The following is a 17931-nucleotide window of genomic DNA, read 5'->3' as shown; positions in this document are numbered from 1 at the left end:
TCGACTTCGATATGAAGAGACCAGACTATTTTTATTTTACTATTTCAGGATGCTTACTATAAAATTATCTAATAAAAGTAATTTTAATATTTCATATAACACAATTAAGATAATAATATGATCCTCATATTAAATCATAAATTTACTCATTGTTATGATTATCCTTTTATTTAGTGGGACAAAAGGAAGACTACAATGATATGGAAATGAATTAAATGATCGAAATCAATTTAGTTCAACCAAGCAGGGCCCAACCATAACCAGACACGTGGCATCTATCTAAGCTTTCCGGACTCCTAAACTCTTTATGAATTTTGATTTATGAAATCCTTTGGGTTCCGTCACAGCAAATGTTACTTCACATGATTTTTACACATCAGTCAACCCGAGAGATTCTAGAGAGAGAGAGAGAGAGAGAGAGAGAGACTGTGTGTGTGTTTCTCAGCCAGTCAAAGCTTTTGCGGAAAGCGACAGCTCTAACCTCTATGTAAGCTCATCCTTTTCCGGTTGTATTGTTTAAATCTCTTGTGCGCACTAGTTTGATTGGTTGATTGATTGATTGCGAGCTCTGTGTTGATCCACAGCTTGGTGATTTGGATGATCGGCAGCTGTAGGTATGTTTTCCTTTTACTTGCTTCGTGAAATGCTGCTATTCGCCTGCTTTGGGAGTCAATTTTTCTAGGAAAGGTGCTAATTATGGTGTTGCCGTGTGTGATTTTTGGGGGATGTGATGTGGTTATTGTTAGGGTTTGAAGCTGGAGCTGGATTTGTGAGGTTATCGATGCTTTGCGTTTAGAGGTATGGCTTCGGGTGGTGTAGCGGCTGATAAGCCGCAATGTGATGCGATGCTTGTGGATAAGCTCCCGGAGGAAATCAACGAGATGAAGATCGAAGATGAGAAGGTTGAAAAGGTTTGTTTTCTCATGTTGGATGCATTGGTGTTGATGTTTATATTGGTTGTGATTTTGGTTTTGGTTGCAGGAAATGGAAGCTGCTGTAGTAGATGGAAATGGAACTGAGACGGGGCACATAATTGTGACGACGATTGGGGGTAAAAATGGTCAGCCTAAGCAGGTATTATGTTGGAGTTTTTTGGTTTGAAGTTGGTGTTTCAGTTTAGGAAGTCTGGGTTACTTTGTAATAGTATATGCCGGTGATTTGAGATAAGTGAGGTAACTTAATCTTTCTAGGATTGGTTGTTTGTGGTTTTATTGCAACTGTAGCTATCTGCTTGGAAGTTTTTTTTCAAAGAACTATGATGAGCTTAAGATTTAGGTGGGCCTAGGAATCTTGTCTCGAGTATTCTGATTTGGAGTGATATAAAATGAAAAGGGACAGAGAAGTAGAAGAAGTTTTTTGCACGTGGAGGATCTTATGTTACCTTCCTACATTGTCTCAGATTGCACCTTTATGTGTTTTTGACAAACCAATGAAACCATGCAAGTGTATGATTCATTTGTCTGTATATTGTCATGTGATATGGAGCTTATTCAAATTATGAGCCTTATATGCTATACTACGGTCAGATGGTTTATCTTATGGAATCCTGATGTACGCATTATGTCCATGATGCTTGTGTTTCTGTTTATACATAACTAAATGGGTTGTGAAACACTCTTGCTCTTACTATGTCGGCTTTTTCTCTTGTCAAATGTAATGTAAATATCAGCTAAATCACTTTAAGGACTAATGATCTTCTGTAATTGTGCTATGAATGAAGACTGTGGCTGAATATTGGCCTTTTGTTTGGTGTTTTCCTTATTTTCTTGTAAAGTTTGTTTTATTAAAGTGATTAATGTTGTCTGATCTCTCTGTTACATCTCTTGTCAGACTATAAGTTATATGGCTGAGCGCATTGTAGGGCAGGGTTCTTTTGGAATTGTGTTCCAGGTAAGAATTTTTTCTTTTATGGGTTTTTTGTTACATAGTTTATGATGGTTTAGGAAAGTTCAGTTAGTGATGTTGAGTGGATTTAGTTTGATCCTTTGTTGAACTAAAAGGGTTGTAGATTCTACTAGAATAACGTGTTCCAATTATACATCATTGGTGCTGGTTTGATTATAAAGAGAAGATGTTAAGAGCTGTGCTTGTTAAATTGCAGGCCAAATGTCTTGAAGCAGGTGAAACAGTTGCAATCAAGAAAGTTTTGCAGGATAAGAGATACAAAAACCGTGAATTGCAAACAATGCGCCTTCTGGATCACCCAAATGTTGTATCTCTTAAGCACTGTTTCTTCTCAACCACTGACAAAGATGAACTCTACCTGAATTTAGTTCTCGAATATGTGCCGGAGACAGTCTATCGTGTGGGTAGACACTATAGCAAAGCTAACCAGCGGATGCCTATGATATACGTCAAGCTTTATACGTATCAGGTTAGCCAACTTTTTACTGCTCATGCCTTGATATAAACATTAGCTGCAGTCTCAAACTGTCTTATGAGTTCTATCGTCTCAGATTTTTAGAGCTTTGGCATATATTCATGGCATAGGAGTTTGCCACAGAGACATTAAACCTCAAAACCTTTTGGTACGCACTTATTTCCGTAAGTAATTAAACAAATTGAGATACTGTCATTTGACTACTTCAATCTACTGTTACAGGTCAATCCCCATACACATCAGCTCAAACTCTGTGATTTTGGAAGTGCAAAAGTTTTGGTATTTTGCTTCACTTGTAACTCTGATATTGTGACTGATGTTTCAATTATTTACCACATTGAACTACCAGTTTTGTTTGCGCTTTTCTTATTAAAATGTTGTCAGCATTGAACCAAAAAATTTCCTATTTTTGATGAATATTGATGTCTTTCATGTTTCCTTAACATGGGAGTATTCTTATCCACTGAAAAAAGCTTAAAGTATTCCATCACATGTATCAGGTGAAAGGCGAGCCAAATATATCATATATTTGTTCCCGGTACTATCGTGCACCTGAACTGATATTCGGGGCAACTGAATACACCAGCGCCATTGACATCTGGTCTGTTGGGTGTGTCCTTGCTGAACTTCTTCTTGGCCAGGTTCTTAATAAGCTAAACCATTTCTATTCTAAAGCATAGTCCCATATAACATATATTTATCTTATAATCTTCTCTCTGCACACTTTTTATTGTTTGGTAGCCGCTCTTTCCTGGTGAGAGTGGAGTTGACCAGCTTGTAGAAATTATCAAGGTAAGCATGCCTAATTACTTTAGACGAACACCTGGGGCACTCTGTTTTGCTTTCATCTGATTTCCTAATAACTAAATTCGGACTGACTTGGTTCTTGTATGGTTACATCTAGGTTCTTGGAACACCAACTCGCGAGGAAATAAAATGCATGAACCCAAATTATACGGAGTTCAAGTTTCCTCAAATTAAGGCTCATCCATGGCACAAGGTTGGACACCGTATCTGTTGATCACCATGCCTCCAATGCTTTAGCTCTTTATATGCTGAATCGCTGATTATACTTTTCTTTGTAGATTTTTCACAAAAGGACTCCCCCTGAAGCTGTGGATCTTGTATCTAGGCTGCTTCAGTACTCCCCAAACTTACGATACTCTGCTGTGAGTTCCATTCTTTTGATGCATCATGTCCGGCTTTTTTGTTTTTGTTGTTACTATGTGCTTTTAAGAGGACCGCACTTGTCTTAGCCACATGACAAGAACTTGTGTGACATAAACTGATATATCTTTGCACTTTTATTTTTTTCAAGTTGGAAGCTTGCATCCACCCGTTCTTTGATGAACTCCGCGATCCTAATACCCGGCTTCCTAATGGCCGTCCACTGCCTCCACTTTTTAACTTTAAGCCTGCAGGTCTTTCTCTCTCATCTATTGCGATCTCGCTTAATCCATGCTGAATTCTGTTTTCCTGACGCCGATTCTTGCATTTTCAGAGCTAAAGGGAGCATCGTTAGAGTTGCTGTCGAAACTGGTACCCGAGCATGCTAGGAAGCAGTTCCCCGCCGTAGCTTCTTAAGGTTTATTGATATGTTGAAAAAGACCCAATTTCTGTTGTGTAAGCTGACACTCCTTGCTAGTTATGTAACATCTCACCTTGTCTCATTATCCTCTACTCTAGGCCATATTTTGTTCTAGTTCCATTTCTTTTATTTCTTACCATCTCATGCAGTTCTTTTTTATTTTCAATTTATCCTATTGACTGAGAAATTGTGTGTTCATTTATGAGTGACATCTAACCTTGCCCTAATTGAAGTGAGAAGAATATCAATGAAGTGATGAGAGGGAGACAAGGCCATTGATGGAGTTTGTTGTTCTAACTATATTTGAATTGTTAAAAGAGAAGGTTGTAAGAACATGCAACATTTAAAAATACTCCTGTGAGTTTTATAATCATATGTAGTTAGGGAGTAAAACTTCAATATATGAAGAACACATAATTTTACAATTTCAAATGCACATTTTTTTTGTATACTTAAGTAACTATTGCTCAACTCTTTCGCGTGTTGCGTACCACCAATATGCTATGTTTAACATATTGCTAAGCATTGGTTGTGCGATAATTATTTTAATCAAAATTTGTATTTTTGAAAGCTAGCGTATGTAAAATACTACTCTCTTCGTCCCATAAAAGTTGAGTCGTATTCCTTTTTAGTCCGTCTCAACAAAGTTGAGTCATTTTCTTTTTTAAGAAAAGACAAAATATCTAATCATTCTTTTTTTTTTTTATCATTTACTATACTCTCTTATCTTTCCTACTTTTTTTCATCTTTCTTATTTATTTAATATAAATTTTTAACCTCCGTACCTAAAAGTTTTGTCTGAACTTTTATGGGACGAAGGGAGTATAATTGAATAGTAACATGCTTCTCCTCCAACCAATTAAAAACATCTTGTTGAAGTTAATTGCAAATGACAAAATGTCATTCATTACCTCTACTTTTCACCAATTTCAAGAAAAAATATGACGTATTAGTTGTAATTAAAAAAAAAAAGAATATAAAAATTTATATAGTTGGAAATTTCTTTCCAACTTCGACAAAATATCAATCACTTTTATACTACGTCAATCTCAAGAAAAACACTTGCCCACTTCTGAAAGTATAGAATTCATTATACTTGCACTCTCTTTCCACTTTCATTTCCTTCATTTTGAAGTGGTCAAACAATAAAGAGAGTGCATTTAAAGTTACACTAATACTATTTTAAGACGTGATATTATGTAGTATTGTTATGTGAGTTGAATTATTAAAAATAAATTAGAAAATAAAGTAAAATTTATGGAATGAAATATTGATTTTTTAGAAAATTAGTATCATTCTGAATGAGATGCCAAAAAAATGTACTACTAATTGTTATTTTAACTAAAAAGGATAATAAAATTAATCACTATCCAGCTAAGTAATCAAAACAAATTACTTGTACTATATAGAATTTAAAAATAAGATCTCATTCCTAAATTGTTCATGTTACTAATATTTATTGATTATTTATTTGCTTTGATTTGGCGCGTGAGTTTCAAATTATTTGAATACTAAAATCACACTTATTCTCTCTCTTTATCATATTTTCATGTTTATTTGTGATTTTATTCTTCCCCAAATCTCTGCGCTCAATTCTCTCACTCTTGGTTTTACAGGTGGTGCTTCTGTTCGATTAGGGCGATTTGCGATTCATTTCGTTTTCCTTTTAATTGTTTAATCGCATTGTAATTTTCGGCTGTTGTATTCGTTTTGAGCTGACCTGATTCCGTTTTGAATTACTCGCACAGAGTGATTTCTGTCATTTGGATTTCTGTTTGAAGAAGAGGAGTTAAGAGCTGGCGTAGGGCGTGCGGGATTGAAGCTGTACGGTGAGCTCACGGCTGAATTCCTCGTAAGTTTTCGGCCTCACACCGTTTTTCTTCTGTGGTGTTTGTTTCTGGCGAATTCCGATTGATTTTTGTGATGGAATTGAACATGCAAAATGTGAGATCGTTGAATTGGGTGATTTTCGTTCACTGGCGTCAGTGGTGTTATTCATTTAGGGGTTGCAATTTAGGGATCTATTGAGTATGAAGGAATTTTAGGGGTTCGAGTAAGCTTTGGCATAATGTTAATCTTTGTGTATATATTCTCTCCTGATTGCTCTTATTCATTGTTATTTTTGAAAACTTTTGTGTATAATCAAATATACTAGGTAGGAATTGTCAATTGTCTGTTTATAATTGATACTGTGTGGAGCTTTTGTCGTCTGAGTGCTTATTTGGATGCATAAGATTCAATGATTTGTTGAAATTGATGGGCTTACTTCAATTGAATGATATCGTGATTTTCGACTATTGTATTTGTTTTGAGCTGACCTGATTGTGTGTTTGTGTCAATCTTGTTTGTTGACTGTGTTTTTGAATTACCTGCACAGAAGGATTTCTGTCGTTTGGATATTTGTTTGAAGGAGAGGAGTTCAGAGTCGGCGCTGGGAGTTCAGGAGTGAAGTGGTTCAGTGAGCTCACGACTGAATTCCTTGTAAGTTTTTGGCCTCACACCGTTTTTCTTTTGTGGTGTTTGTTTCTGGCGCATTCTGATTGATTTTTGTGATGAAATTGACTATGCAAAATGTGAGATCGTTGAATTGGGTGATTTTCGGTCTGTGGCGTCAGTGGTGTTATTCATTAAGGGGTTACAATTTAGGGATCTGTTTGAGTATGAAGGATTTTTAGGTGATCGAGTAAGCTTTGGTATAATGTTCATCTTTGTGTATATGTTCTCTCCTGATTGCTTTTATTCATTTTTATTTTTCAAAACTTTTGTGTATAATCAAATACTAGGTAGGAATTGTAAATTGTCTGTTTATAATCGATACTGCGGGCAGTTTTTGTCTTCTGGGTGCTTATTTGAATGCATAAGATTCAATGCTTTGTTGAAATTGATGGGCTCACTTCAATTGAATGATATCATGATTTTCGACTATTGTATTTGTTTTGAGCTGACCTGATTGTGTGTTTGTGTCAATCTTGTTTGTTGACTGTGTTTTGGAATTTCCTGCACAGAGGGATTGCTGTCGTTTGGATTTTTGTTTGAAGTAGAGGAGTCCAGAGTTGGCGTTGGGAGTTCAGGAGTGAAGTGGTTCAGTGAGCTCACAACTGAATTCCTTGTAAGTTTTCAGCCTTTCTCCTTGTTTTCTTTTGCAATTTTTTTTTGGCGCATTGTGAATGACCATGTAATGGATTTACGATCATGCAAAAGGTGAGATTGTTGAATTGGGTGATTTCTGATCAGTGGTATTATTCCTTAAGGGGGTTATAACCTAAGGCTTTGTTGAGTTGAAGGATTTTCAGGGGTTCAAGGGAGGTTTGGTTTCTAATGTTCATGTTTGTGCACACATTCATCCTGCTTGCTTTTTATTCATTTTTATTTTTTTGAAATTTTTGTATATATAATCAAATATTGGCTTTGTAGGAATTGTCATTTGGCTATTTACACTTTATATTGTGGGAAGCTTTTGTCTTTTGAATACCTATTTAAATATATAAGAATCAATGCTTTTTTTCAAATTTTGATGTTCTTATTTCGGTTAATTGATATATTGAACAGGTTGAGAGTCTTTGTTGAAAAAATTTGGGGAGAATGGTACCTTTTTCTCCCTTTTCTTACATTTTTTACGCATAACTCTGAGATTTAGGTCCCTAATTTTTATGTTCAGGATGCAAATGTATCTGAAGGTAATTTTTCTGATATTGATTGGACATCTGATGACGAGTCAGAAACTAATGTGGAAGCAGTTGCATCGGCCAACCCAACTTGTACTGAAACTATTGTTGGCAACGAGGAGGTAAAGCTGCATTCCTGTATTAAACGCCAACTCTTACTGAAACTATTATTTACAGCTTGACCTCTGTTGTATTCACTTCTTGTTTTGTATGAAGGCAAGCTCATCAAATGCCGCCCGTTCCAAGATGATTGGTCATTTTGTTGGAATGGGGTTTGCAGAGAAATTGGTCTTAAAAGCCATTGATGAAAATGGTATTGACAATAGACTATTTTATAAAGTGACTAAGGTTTTTGAGATAATTGTCACTATCTGAAATTTTAATTGCCTGTCACGCAGGAGAAGGAGATCCTGACTCAATACTCAATTTGATCTTAACATTCTCGGTGAGTGATGTGCATATATTACTAACATGTGTCGTGGATTTATAATCAACTGCCATTCATTGGTTTATGTATAATTGGTTTTGCAGACTCTTGAAGAGTCCCCACCACAGCAGCTGAGCACAAATTCTGACCCATGCTCTTCTGGTAACAATGAGAACTTTCTCAATGATCTTTCAGATATGGAAAGCTGGTCCGAAGATGAACTTGAAGTACGTGAAGCTTTATTAGTCCTTTTAAACTCCACACTATATCCTTTTGCATGAGATAATATTTCAAGCAACTCTTAAGTGCATTTGTTATTTAGGTCTGTTGCATAACTTCTTTGGCTAGAACTTGTCATTTTTGGTTTCTTTCTTTTGCATATTATCATAATTTTATGTCTGAAATCAAAAGGCCATAAAGTGTGGTCTATTTTGTATACTTGCATTCAGCTATAATCATTAATATTTACTTATCAACATTTCTCATGATTTTGTGCCTTGTTTCTCCTCGCCATGTAGGACCGTTTGAAGGGAAATGATGGTTATAAATCAGAGAAGCACAAGATGTTGTTGTCGTTGGCAGCATCTGGATCATTGTCAGAGAGAGAGAGAAAATTGCTGGACTTAGCAGACATGGGATATGCTCTGGAAGATGCAGAACTTGCTTTGGAAAGATGTATGTACACAAATGTGCTACCTGTTTCTTTATTTTTGGGGTGCATTCTGTGATATTAATATGATTCTGTGTTCATTTCCTTTTTCTACTAAACCTTTTCTGAAATTTACTTTATTTTCCTGAATATTGTTCCTTAAGTTTGGGTGGTAATTATTGCTGATTTATGCACGTACCATGTCTTACAAGGGTCAGTTTTGAGAGTCTTATGAAGTCAGAAATTGCTTATGTGGTTTATATAGGATGGTAAATTTTATATGGTTTTAACCCCTATTTATTTGCTGCTACTGTTTAGGGCCAGAAGCCCCGGTTGATGATTTGATTGAGATCATAGGTGCTGCTCAAATGGCTAGAGAGGAGGATTGCTACTTGCCTGAAGACGATCTCAAGGTAAACTTCTTCATTTGGTTAATGTTTAAACCTATCAATCAGATCTTTGAGACTTGTGCTGAATATTTTTTTGCTATTTCCACAGCCAAAGCACATTCTTAGTGGAGGCAGCAAAAGCAAGAAGAGGAAACATTTTGAGATGAAGAAGAATGTGATTGAGGAGTCGATTCGCCTGCCAAATCCAATGATTGGATTTGGCGTTCCCTCCATGCAGCCGCCGGAGCGGGTTCATCGTTCCTTGCCACTAGAAGCAAGAGGCCCCCCATACTTCTACTATGAGAATGTCGCCCTTACACCGAAGGGTGTCTGGGATACCATCTCGCGCTTCCTCTATGACATTGAGCCAGAGTTCGTCGACTCGAAGTTTTTCTCGGCCTGCGCAAGAAAGAGGGGCTACATCCACAATCTGCCCATCGAGAACCGGTTTCCCCTCGTACCTCTTCCACCACTTACCATCCAGCAGGCTTTTCCTTTATCAAGAAGGTGGTGGCCTTCGTGGGATCCAAGAGACAAGATGAACTGCATCCAGACTGCTATAGCGAGTGCGAAGCTGACTGAGAGGATCCGCACTGCGCTGGAGAGGAGTGGAGAGGGTGACCCACCGGAAGCCATCCAACGCTATGTCATGGAGCAGTGTCGGAAGTGGAACTTGGTGTGGGTGGGGCGGAACAAAGTTGCCCCTCTGGAGCCAGATGAGGTGGAGATGCTCTTGGGGTTCCCAAAGAACCACACGAGAGGCGGTGGGATCAGCCGAACTGACCGATACAAGTCCCTGGGAAACTCTTTCCAGGTCAGCAATCTCGAAATCGATGCTTTCTAATTTATTTGGTTTGCTCTTTGATTTCTTATTCTTCATGTTTTGATAAATTCTTTTGGGTTCGAACATAGGTCGACACTGTGGCCTATCATTTGTCGGTGCTCAAAGACATGTTCCCTCATGGCGTCAATGTGTTGTCCCTCTTCTCCGGGATAGGTGGAGCAGAGGTTGCGCTCCATCGGCTTGGGATCAAACTGAAGAACGTCGTCTCCATCGAGAAATCCAAGGCGAACAGGGACATAGTGAGGAGTTGGTGGGAGCAAACCAACCAGACGGGTAGCCTGATCGATTTTGACGACGTGACATCGTTTGACGCTGCTAGGGTCGAGCAGATCATCGGTACCATCGGAAATTTTGATCTGGTGGTCGGAGGCAGCCCCTGCAACAATCTGGCAGGAAGCAACAGAGTTAGCAGAGATGGCCTTGAGGGGAAGGAGTCTTCTCTTTTTTATGATTATTTCCGTATATTAGATTTAGTCAAACTGTATAGGCAGGAAGAGGTCTGACTTTGATGTAAAATTTATTGGAACCTGAAGAATTTGCACCTTGCTAGGACTACAATTTATTTGGCCCTTTCTGATTAATGTGGTGAACAAATTAATTCATATTTCAATTTATTTAGCCCTTTTCTCTTCCCTAATATCTGACTACAGCTGGAGAATTTATATGGAAATCTCTAATAGTTGTAAATATACATATAATTGTGTTACACCTTGTATTGCTGAACTGAGTGATAGTGACAGCAAATTGCTTTAGTTTGTGATGATTTTTGCATATAAGGATACCCCATTTGATTGATTTATATGTACCTGACTTGGAAGGATTCTACAATTTGGAAGGAAACAACTATCATAGGAAAATATCATAGGAAAATATCATTTGAGCTTGGGATAAAATACCTAAAAATACTTGTTAAAGCACAATATTTGATCAAGATGTGATTGGATGATAAAAAATGTAATGTTCTACTTCTCTCCAATAATGGGAGTGATCAATTGCTAACTCATCATTTAATTGCTAATTACAGCTAATTTAAGGCCATAGAATTTTGGAAAACGTGTGGTCTACAATTTGCCACGTGTAATTTTCGTTTTTATTAATTAAATCGAAAAAGATTAAAAAAAAACCCTCCAAATTAGGGTTTTGGATAAAAATGTCAATATAGTAATTCGAAAATGTCAACACAATGCTTTTAAGAATGTTAACTCATTGCTTGTATTGACATTCTACATGTTTATATTGACACATTTTATATGGTATTTTGACATTTTCTGCTATATGGAAAAATTAAAATTTTTTGATTTTTTTTTTCAAATTTTGACGTCGGAACATATGCACGTAGGATATCGTTGGACTCCTTATAAAATTATCTTTAGTTTGATATGTGTTATATGAATTTAAAGTTTTGAGATTTCTTTTAAAAGTTAATTATAACTAATTTTGTGGTTAATTGACATTAATACCCCTATTGATATTTTTTGGAAATAATCCTATGGCCTTATTGACGTTTTTTGTTGATCGTATTAACATTTCGGGGTTGATGATCTAGGTCATTAATTTAAATATCTAATGACTATTATTTAATTGTAGTTAGCAATTAAGTGTTGAGTTAGCAATATAACACTCCCATCCAATAATAATATCTCAATATAATGAAATACGATTATTAAATGGCCCAATAACATTTTTTACAGGCCATAAATGCATAATAGTAAGTCAACAATCCCTACAACTTCCAAAATTTAATAAATCAGCAATTCAATAATAGTAAACGCAAATATCTAATCCTATATAATAAGTAGCTAAATAAGTTAAATGACTATTATAATAATTTTCATGAAAATATAGTTGCGAGTTCACAAATTAACAACTAGTTCATATGCCACACACGTTTTAATAAATGTAGAATTAGCAATGAATTTTTTTAAAAAATGATAAATACACTAATCTACTATACATATATAAAATTTTGAAAAATGAATGTCGATGAATATATTAAAATAATACTACTATATTTTAAGGTACATAATGCCATAATGGAATATTCCAAAGTAACCCGTTTCTAAAATATTTGACTCAGAAAATAAGTGACAGTAAAACATTTGCCCATCATTTCTCTTTCTTCACTCTTCAGTCTCCACTTTCTCTGAAGCATTCTCACTCTCTCTCTCTAACCATAGCTGCAGAAGCTCAGAAATGTTGGTCGCGTTTTAGAGAGAGAGAGAAGCTGCTGCAATCCTTGGAAATCCACCTGCAGCGAGAGCATTTTCATTTTGCGCTTTGTCCTGTTCTCATTTTCTGAAACGACGGAGTAAGCTGCCATTGCCGCCCTTTGCCCTGAATCTCTCGTATAGACTTCTCGTTTTTTTGCTCACCTTAATCTGAGTGTAATGCTTGATTTGTGCTTTGCGTGTTTTATTTGGCGATTGCATTTGTTCACATTTCTGATTTTTTAGGGTTTAAGCTTTGAACATTGAATGCGGGTTTTTTTTCACGCTATTCCTCTCTGTTTATGAGGTCATTGGAATGGAATTCATTTCTTATCTGCTTTATGTAAGTGTGGCAGCTTCAGGAGTTGGAAATTTTGAATTTGTAAGGCGTTGATGTTAATGCATGCAGGTTTGGGTAAGAGAAGGGTTAATTATTGTCGATTTGTAGTGAATTTTCTTTATGGGGATACTATTTTGCAAAATCTCCCAAGTGTATGTGTGTTGTTTAGTTGTTTATGAGTTTGTCTCTACAAAGTGAAGAGTTTGTAACTAGTAATGCTGTATTTTGTATGATTATGTGTATATATTTCGCCCTTTACTCGGTTAGCTACTTGCGTTCCTTTGTGGGTTTTATTGTCATGTGGCTTGAAACTACTGGTTTAAAGTCAATACTGCTGTCATCGTAGGGTTTACGTGTTATTGGATTAGTTGCAGGGTACGTCGAGTGAAGCTTTGATATGGCTGGTGTACGGTATGCACCAGAAGACCCTTCACTTCCAAAGCCATGGAAAGGACTGGTTGATGGTAATACTGGAAATCTATACTTCTGGAACCCCGTGACCAATGTTACCCAGTATGAGAAACCTGTTGCCTCCCCTGTTGTGAGCTCGGCAGTTGATAGTGATGCTTTGGGTTCATCTGCTCAAAAGGACTCACAGTGCCGTGATGAAGGCAGAAACGACAATGCTGGCTCAGTGAAGCCTGCTTCTGATCCAGGAGCTGATGAGGTGCTTCAAGTTTTTCTCTGATATATATATATATATATATAGAGATGCATATTCTATCACCTGCAGTGTTTAGTACTAGTAATTTAGTACCGTTTCTTCACATTTTTAAGCATATGATTTAACCGATAATGCTTGATTCATGTGTATTATGTAATGGCCTCACAGTGTATAGTTCCATTTATTTGCTACTATGTGTTAGTCTGCCAGAAACAAACCAGATCATACGCCGAGCGATCAGAATGTGGCAAAAAGTGAGGTGCATAAACCTATTGAATCTAAAGGTGCAGAAACTGGGTTGTCTGTAGAGGAATATTGTCGTCGTCATGAAATTACTGTAACTGTAAGCATTCTTTTATTTTGTTTATGTAATATTTGAATACTCAATTTTTAAAGAAGTGGCTTTGTTCATCTTTGGTTTCTAGTTACTTTGTACTCAGTCTATTTTAAGGATTGATCTGGTATTCCTCATTTCTCTTTGTGGTTATTTCCCTATGCAATTATCTTTTGTTTATCTAGTTCTGATTTGTTATATGTTAACTTATTTTTCAATATACCTGAATTTATTTATTGTATTCAATTGTACAGGGAGGAAATGTGCCCCGACCATTCATCTCATTTCAATCCACTGGTTTTCCCTCAGAGATTTTAAGAGAGGTATGGGCACCACTCTTATCTCAAGAGTTTCTAATGAATCAGAACTGTGTATCAAATAGTTTTTTGATATGATCATGTGCAACTAGAGATCCATTGAGGAGTTAGAGAACTAATGATTACACTTTTTTCCATTTAAACTTTCTGTTGCAGGTGCGATATTTGCTCCAGGAGGAGCCAAATGTCGTACACTGTCACACTCCTCTTGGGACTTTTATTCGAGTGCTCTTATAGGTCCTTCAATTCACGTGAAGGGCTTCGTAAGTCGCTCTGAGGAATTACATTCTTGGTGATTTACAAGTTATAACCTGGCCTTTGGTCAGAAGAGAAGAATCACACTCACTCTTGATTCAGCAAATATTGCCTGATTTCACTAGAGGGTGCTTCTTCTTCTTTCCTTGGAAAGTTGGATAAGTCTTGACTAGCCACTTCTCTTTGGAACAGTAGTGCAATATCTGGAACAATAGTGCATTACCTCTGCTCGTAGAGATCCTGGAGATTTTTTCTCATTTTGTTTTTGTTTCTACTCTGCCCCCTTATCTCTGCCTCTCGCTCTCTCTCTCTCCCACCACAAATCCCAGGCACAACAAGCAGGTTTTTCTGCTCCAACTCCAATTCAGGCGCAATCATGGCCAATTGCTATTCAAGGTCGTGATATAGTAGCCATTGCCAAGACAGGATCTGGGAAGACTTTGGGTTACTTAATTCCTGGATTTATTCATCTGAAAGAAAAGCGCAATAATCCTAAAATGGGTCCAACTATTTTGGTGCTATCGCCAACAAGAGAGTTGGCAACGCAGATACAAGATGAAGCAGTGAAGTTTGGGAAATCATCTAGAATATCTTGCACGGTATGACTTATCCTGGCTATGTTAAAGTAGTACATTATTTCTTGTATTCTACTTTTGCATATCTCTTTAGAAGTCATATCCTTTTGACATTGACAGAGGACTTTCTGTTGGCATTATATTCTGTTTTCCTTTTGGTTTTTCTTCATTGATTGTATATGTGGATGTTGTGATTTTTCCTCATTTATCTGCTTCATGCTGAATCAGCTGCCATTTCTTTATTTAATATCAGTGTCTATATGGGGGTGCACCAAAAGGGCCTCAGATTAAAGACTTAGACAGAGGTGTTGATATTGTGGTGGCTACGCCTGGTCGACTGAATGATCTTTTGGAGATGAAACGAGTTTATCTCCATCAAATTTCATATTTGGTGTTGGATGAGGCAGACAGAATGCTAGATATGGGCTTTGAACCCCAAATAAGGAAAATTGTGAAGGAGGTGCCTCCACGTAGGCAAACCTTGATGTACACAGCAACATGGCCAAAGGAGGTGCGAAAAATTGCTGCTGATCTACTGGCGAACCCTGTTCAGGTTAACATTGGAAATTCTGATGAGCTTGTTGCCAACAAGTCAATAACCCAGGTAAAGTTTAATTTCTTATTGTAGTTTTGTTTTCTTAAATACACAGTATAGTTCACTCCTGTTTGGCTGCATATGAGGTTTAATCAATTCTGAATTAACTTGATTTTTGTCTTAATGTAACAGCATATTGAAGTTATATCACAAATGGATAAGCGTCGTCGTTTGGAACAGATATTAAGGTCTCAACAACCAGGATCAAAGATAATTATCTTTTGCTCTACTAAGAAAATGTGCGATATTCTTGCTGAAAACCTATATAGGCAATTTGGAGCTGCTGCTATTCACGGTGACAAATGTCAGGGTGAAAGGGATCATGTGCTGAATGAATTTCGCACTGGAAAGGCCCCAGTGCTTGTAGCCACTGACGTTGCTGCTCGTGGATTGGACGTTAAGGATATTAGGTTGGTAGCTGTTAAATTGATAATTAGGCCTAAATCAGTCGTTAGGATATACTTCAACACATGCATCAATCCTGATATAAGAGCCCCACTGGAAATGTTTACCTTCTGTACATCATAGTGTTTTGTTTACTTATCTGCATTCGATTTTGTTAGTTCTGGAAGAAAAACCGTCCGTTGCACTCGTATTAGTCTGATGATCAGGCACCATTTTGTGTGTATTTTATTTGTGATTCATCTGATGTAATGTAATTCTCACTTTTATTACAGGGTTGTAGTAAACTACGACTTCCCAACGGGAGTTGAGGATTATGTACACAGAATTGGAAGAACCGGTCGGGCAGGTGCCACTGGAGAGGCTTACACTTTTTTCGGTGATCAGGATGCAAGACATGCTTCCGATCTTGTCAAAATTCTGGAAGGAGCGAATCAAAATGTCCCTGCTGAACTTCGTGAAATGGCATCACGTGGTGGTGGGATGGGAAGAGGAAGGCGCCAGTGGGGCTCTGGCTCTTCCGGACGCGATGTCGGATTCAGTGGACGTAATGATTCTTCCTATGGTGGACGTAATGATTCTCCCTACGGTGGAAGGGGCAGCAGCGGAGGAAGGGGAAGTTGGGGAGCACCATCATCTCCTGATAGACAGGACAAGTATATGTTCTTTACTTTTTTTTTTGATGGATTATTGATTATCTGAAGCATATATGTGGCACTCAATTCAACATCGTCTTCGTATTCTCGCAGGTATGGTTCTGGATCATTTGGTCATGACTCAAACGCTACTGGAAGCTTTCATCAGAAGAGCTTTCACGAGAGCATGATGGCTGCTTCCTATAACAAAGATAGAAGCCGAAGCAGAAGCCCCAACCGGAATTCGGACTGGGCTAATCAGAACTCCAGCGCAGAGAAATTTGGTGGGGGCGCCACCAGCCAGCGCAGTTTTCATGAAACTATGATGGCAGCGGCTCAATCAATTAAATCTGATGCTGCAGCCATGCAATCAGGAAATGGACTTGACCACGGACATAACACTGACCACAAAGAGGATGGCAACGATGCACCAACCGAACCATCGAGGGAAGATCAACCTGTTTGGGCCTGACCCGACATGCCTAGGTACTCTTGCGTTTTGTTAATATGGAACGCGTTTCATGGTCGAACCCCTGATATGCCCCGTAAACTTTTCTAGGGTGGGCAAATTTTTGCTGTACATGTTTTGGTGCACAACTTAACATTGTCTTAGAAAGTCTCTTTTGTTGCTCCACATGATCTAATGATGCTATTTTGTCACTGATAGTATGTTTCGTATCCATGTGCACTTTGGATTGTGTTATCCTTAAAAGAATATCGAAGCCCGGTTGGAATGCACTGTGTTAAACCTGTTCTTGCAGTTTATTTATGCTCTGATTCATCATATCTGATATCTATAAATGCATGTCAAAATTAAAATTACTCCCTCCATCCTGCCTCAAGTGATGGAATTCTTTTGGGCACGGGATTTAAGAATCAAGATGACTCAAGAGCAAGAGGCTTACTTGGTTTGGCATTAAACCTATGTCCATGGTAGAAGGGAAGAACTTTTATTCAATGTACAAACAAGATTACAAGAATCTACACTCCAAGACCTAATTCCAAGCTACTTAATCCCACTCTAGTATACCCGATCGAATATAAAGTAAAACTTGATCGGCTTTACAGGCTTGACGACAAACACTCACAACAATCGAACCACAAATTAGGCCAGACTTGTACTATTCATATAGACAAAAGGCAAAATCAACAAAAGTCTGCCTGCCATGTGGCCCATGGCTGTCGGCATGCACCCTCACTCACCACCGCCATTCCCTCAGCCGTGCCAAGAAAGTACACCATTTTGCGTGCCCTAACGACATTTCAAAACCCATTGGTATGATTTATCCAAGAATAACAACTCTTATAAAATCTTATATACCTCTCAAGTATTAGGAATTTCAGATACAAAACTATTAGCAGCCAACCTTGATCTAAAATCTCATTTTTTACAACAAAAAGATGTTCAAATTCACACTAATCTCACTCAAAATTGTGCAACTTCTTGATTCACAAATAAAACTTGTATATTACATGTTCAAAGATATGATTCTCTTTCAGTATTCAGCAGCTACAAAATCCATTGCATTTCTCTCCATTGATCATGAGTTTCATCCTGTGAATAAAACAGATGCACTCTTTATCAGCTCCATCCAACTGCAGCCCCCACTCTTCTTGATCCCCTTCCGGCTCATCACGTCTCTCGTCTTCATCGCATCGACCCAT

The 17931-nt window shown here is 37.6% G+C and overlaps 3 protein-coding genes across 8 annotated transcripts; all 3 read left to right on the top strand.

The window, feature by feature from the left end:
* Positions 1–346: 346 nt before the first annotated feature.
* LOC125213470 (shaggy-related protein kinase epsilon) lies at positions 347–4107 on the top strand. 2 transcript variants are annotated; one of them, XM_048114033.1, is made up of 14 exons: positions 347–487; positions 585–614; positions 747–902; positions 982–1074; positions 1831–1890; positions 2102–2374; positions 2457–2528; positions 2603–2659; positions 2881–3021; positions 3122–3172; positions 3285–3380; positions 3466–3549; positions 3699–3801; positions 3882–4107. In XM_048114033.1, exons 3-14 carry the CDS (start codon positions 801–803, stop codon positions 3962–3964), a joined length of 1215 nt encoding a protein of 404 aa, XP_047969990.1. In that variant the 5' UTR covers positions 347–487; positions 585–614; positions 747–800; the 3' UTR covers positions 3965–4107. The 2 variants fall into 2 exon arrangements, with proteins under 2 accessions (XP_047969990.1, XP_047969989.1); XM_048114032.1 differs by having other exon boundaries at positions 747–911.
* A 1375-nt stretch (positions 4108–5482) lies between these two features.
* LOC125215973 (DNA (cytosine-5)-methyltransferase DRM2) lies at positions 5483–10579 on the top strand. Of its 3 annotated transcripts, none has more exons than XM_048117562.1 (13): positions 5483–5584; positions 5717–5820; positions 6349–6449; positions 6974–7077; positions 7518–7553; positions 7627–7755; positions 7850–7946; positions 8032–8078; positions 8165–8287; positions 8579–8735; positions 9028–9122; positions 9208–9912; positions 10011–10579. In XM_048117562.1, exons 5-13 carry the CDS (start codon positions 7551–7553, stop codon positions 10443–10445), a joined length of 1791 nt encoding a protein of 596 aa, XP_047973519.1. In that variant the 5' UTR covers positions 5483–5584; positions 5717–5820; positions 6349–6449; positions 6974–7077; positions 7518–7550; the 3' UTR covers positions 10446–10579. The 3 variants fall into 3 exon arrangements, with proteins under 3 accessions (XP_047973519.1, XP_047973518.1, XP_047973520.1); XM_048117561.1 differs by having other exon boundaries at positions 6346–6449; XM_048117563.1 differs by lacking the exon at positions 6974–7077 and having other exon boundaries at positions 6346–6449.
* Positions 10580–12052: 1473 nt separating this feature from the next.
* On the top strand, positions 12053–16926 carry LOC125214648 (ATP-dependent RNA helicase-like protein DB10). Of its 3 annotated transcripts, none has more exons than XM_048115764.1 (9): positions 12053–12250; positions 12864–13156; positions 13356–13496; positions 13742–13810; positions 14389–14658; positions 14888–15238; positions 15362–15639; positions 15907–16287; positions 16381–16926. In XM_048115764.1, exons 2-9 carry the CDS (start codon positions 12887–12889, stop codon positions 16736–16738), a joined length of 2118 nt encoding a protein of 705 aa, XP_047971721.1. In that variant the 5' UTR covers positions 12053–12250; positions 12864–12886; the 3' UTR covers positions 16739–16926. The 3 variants fall into 3 exon arrangements, with proteins under 3 accessions (XP_047971721.1, XP_047971720.1, XP_047971722.1); XM_048115763.1 differs by having other exon boundaries at positions 12858–13156; XM_048115765.1 differs by having other exon boundaries at positions 12053–12287.
* The last annotated feature ends 1005 nt before the right edge of the window (positions 16927–17931 follow it).

This window comes from Salvia hispanica, chromosome 3 (genome assembly GCF_023119035.1).
Source record: "Salvia hispanica cultivar TCC Black 2014 chromosome 3, UniMelb_Shisp_WGS_1.0, whole genome shotgun sequence".
Taxonomy (NCBI): Eukaryota; Viridiplantae; Streptophyta; class Magnoliopsida; order Lamiales; family Lamiaceae; genus Salvia; species Salvia hispanica.
The sequence above is the reverse complement of the archived record's forward strand: the minus strand, read 5'-3'. Positions and strand labels throughout refer to the sequence as shown.

Excerpts from the sequence above, each read along its gene's own strand:
- LOC125213470 (XM_048114032.1), top strand. The coding sequence starts at position 801 with ATGGCTTCGGGTGGTGTAGCGGCTGATAAGCCGCAATGTGATGCGATG. Across the intron at positions 2,375-2,456 it reads TCAAGCTTTATACGTATCAG|ATTTTTAGAGCTTTGGCATA; the intron begins GTTAGCCAACTT and ends CTATCGTCTCAG. Across the intron at positions 3,173-3,284 it reads AGCTTGTAGAAATTATCAAG|GTTCTTGGAACACCAACTCG; the intron begins GTAAGCATGCCT and ends GGTTACATCTAG.
- LOC125215973 (XM_048117562.1), top strand. Across the intron at positions 8,288-8,578 it reads GGTCCGAAGATGAACTTGAA|GACCGTTTGAAGGGAAATGA; the intron begins GTACGTGAAGCT and ends CTCGCCATGTAG. Across the intron at positions 9,913-10,010 it reads CCCTGGGAAACTCTTTCCAG|GTCGACACTGTGGCCTATCA; the intron begins GTCAGCAATCTC and ends GTTCGAACATAG.
- LOC125214648 (XM_048115764.1), top strand. The coding sequence starts at position 12,887 with ATGGCTGGTGTACGGTATGCACCAGAAGACCCTTCACTTCCAAAGCCA. Across the intron at positions 13,157-13,355 it reads CTGATCCAGGAGCTGATGAG|TCTGCCAGAAACAAACCAGA; the intron begins GTGCTTCAAGTT and ends ACTATGTGTTAG. Across the intron at positions 16,288-16,380 it reads TCTCCTGATAGACAGGACAA|GTATGGTTCTGGATCATTTG; the intron begins GTATATGTTCTT and ends GTATTCTCGCAG.